The sequence below is a fragment of the Muscardinus avellanarius genome (genome assembly GCF_963383645.1).
Source record: "Muscardinus avellanarius genome assembly, chromosome: 1".
In the NCBI taxonomy this organism is placed as follows: Eukaryota; Metazoa; Chordata; class Mammalia; order Rodentia; family Gliridae; genus Muscardinus; species Muscardinus avellanarius.
The window spans coordinates 223,070,169-223,072,732 of NC_137786.1; the positions used below are offsets into that span (position 1 = coordinate 223,070,169).

Sequence of the window (2,564 nt, forward strand, 5' to 3'; positions counted from 1 at the left end):
GGTGTCTGCCTTTGCTTGGGATACACAATGTGTGTACATGTGTGAGTGGGTCAGTATTTATACTGAACATGACCTCAGTGGTTCATTTCACAAAGCTGAAGTGGCCCGAACCAGAAAAGTCATTTCATATGTACTTTCCAATATCTGCATGGCTGCTTGTAGAAAATGTCAAAGTACATTAAAGAAATAGTCATAGTTTCCATTTGTGGGAAAGGTTAGAATAAAAAGTTCGTTTTATTTCCCTGCTTATGTTTACTAAAGAATTTTCTATTATTTTCTTAATTTTAACAATTTTAGTGTTTCACCACCTTTTTCCAAGGCTTTTTTGCAAGCATCTTTTACCTCCTTGTTCCTTAGACTGTAGATTAGGGGGTTCAACATGGGGATCACCACTGTATAGAACACAGAGGCCATTTTGTCTGTGTCCAAGGAGTGGTTAGACTTGGGCTGTAGGTACATAAAGATCAGTGTGCCATAGAAGATGGTGACGGCCACCATGTGGGAGCCACAGGTGGAGATGGCCTTGCGTCGGCCCTGGGTAGAGCGGATCCTCAGGATGGCGGCGATGATGAAGAGGTAGGAGGTGAGGACGATGGAAGAGGAACAGATCATGTCAAAGCCAGCAAAGGCGAAAATCAGAATCTCCTTTACGTGCGTGTCTGAGCAGGACAGCGCTAAGAGGGGGAGGTCATCACAATAGAAATGGTTAATGATGTTGGGGCCGCAGTAAGTCAGACGGAAGGTGACGATGGTATGGAAAAGGGCGACCAGGAAGCTGTACACATAGGGAACAGCCACTAATTGAATGCAGACTCTTCTCGACATCAGCGTTGAATAATGCAGGGGACTACAGATGGCCACATAGCGGTCATAGGCCATGGAGGCCAGGAGAAAACACTCCGTGATCATAAAAGTGAGGAAACAGCCCAGCTGTGTCGCACAAGCATAGAAAGGGATGGTGTTGCATTCCACGACAAAATTCATCATCATCTTCGGCGTGATGGCAGAGGAGTAACAGACGTCAACGAAGGCCAAGTGGCTTAGGAAGTAGTACATGGGTGTGTGGAGTCGAGCATCAATCCTGATTAGAGTAATCAGCCCAAGGTTCCCCAGCACTGTGACCAGATAGACCACTAAAAACACCACAAAGCACGGGGCCTGGAGCTCAGGCCGGTCTGTAATTCCCTTGAGAATGAACTCAGTGACATAGGTGATATTCACTTCAGCCATTTACTCTGGCGGATTTTTCAGATTTTGCTTTAATGAAGGATACAAGTGGCATTTCTTATGTCTCCTACCAGTCTTGAAGGAAGATCATTGTATTCTTGCACTGAACTATGTCATCGTGTGAGCAAAAGATGCATGCCATACACCGTAACTCTCTAAGTCAGATTTCTCTATCGTTGCCACAAGGAGAGAAATGTTTTATTGTTAGAATAGTCATTTTTTAGCCGGGCGTGGTGGCGCACACTTGTAATCCCCGCGCTTGGGAGGCGGAGACAGGAGGATCGCACAGGTTCTAAGCCAGCCGCACTGGCTTAAGAAATCCTGTTTCCAAAAAAAAAAAAAAGTATAAAAATAGGTCTGAGAGTGTAGCCCAGAGGTAGAGGGTTTCCAGGAACCCCAGTACCACCACCAAAAAAAAGAATAGTTCTTTTGTTACTTTCTTTGTAGTTTTGGAAAATAAGGTAGGATATTGTTGATTGAAAATTAAATGTTATAAGCCAGGCATGGTGGTGCTCACTTGTAATCCCAGCATTCTGGAGGCAGAGACCGGAGGGTTTGGGTTCGTGGACAGCCTCAGCTACTTAGTGAGGCCCTTCGCAACTCAGGGAGACCCTGATTCAAAGAAATAAAAAGACTAAAAAATAGGACTGGGGGTGTAACTCAGAGGTACAATGTCCCTTAGGTCCATCCGCAGTACTGCAAAAAAAAAAAAAAATAGATATTATGAAATTATTTGAGGGAGATGTGTGCATCTATGTCTACACAAAATTTTTATCCCATAATAATGTATGAATACAATCTACCAATAAAAATTATTAAAAAAATAAAAAATAATAATTTGAAACCACTAGTACTAGTACTAATCATTGATTTCATGTCCCCTATATTTGATGCATATATAACATCAAAACATATAAATTCATAAACAGAACCGTATTTATATTTACCCTGTTTTCAATTTTTATGCATGTTCCCATTAGATGTAGCAAAATATTTTTATATCTTTCATGAGCTACTCACTTTCCTATATCCCCTCCTCCGTTTATAGAATAAGTAATTTATGCTATGCATGCTAAAACAAATTTAACAAGCAATATGGGGGAATAAACTAAGCATGATGGCTTTTAATCCCAGTACCTGGGAGGCTGAGACAGGAGGATGGCAGGTTCAAGGGCTGCTTTTGCAATTTAGGGCCTTCACAACTTAATGAGACTCTGTTTCAAAAATAAAAGAATAGGTGGGCGTGTTGACACACACTTGTAATCCCAACATCTGGGAGGCAAATGACTCTGGGTTCTATCCCTCAGTACTACAAAAATAAATAAATAAATAAATAG

General features: G+C 41.7%; 1 protein-coding gene across 1 annotated transcript; it reads right to left on the reverse strand.

The window, feature by feature from the left end:
* Positions 1–270: 270 nt before the first annotated feature.
* Positions 271–1,230, reverse strand: OR8U3 (olfactory receptor family 8 subfamily U member 3; the record flags this gene model as incomplete). The annotated part of the gene is made up of 1 exon (XM_080698940.1): positions 271–1,230. The coding sequence occupies one exon, from the start codon at positions 1,228–1,230 to the stop codon at positions 271–273; it is 960 nt and encodes a 319-aa protein (XP_080555066.1).
* Between the last annotated feature and the right edge of the window lie 1,334 nt (positions 1,231–2,564).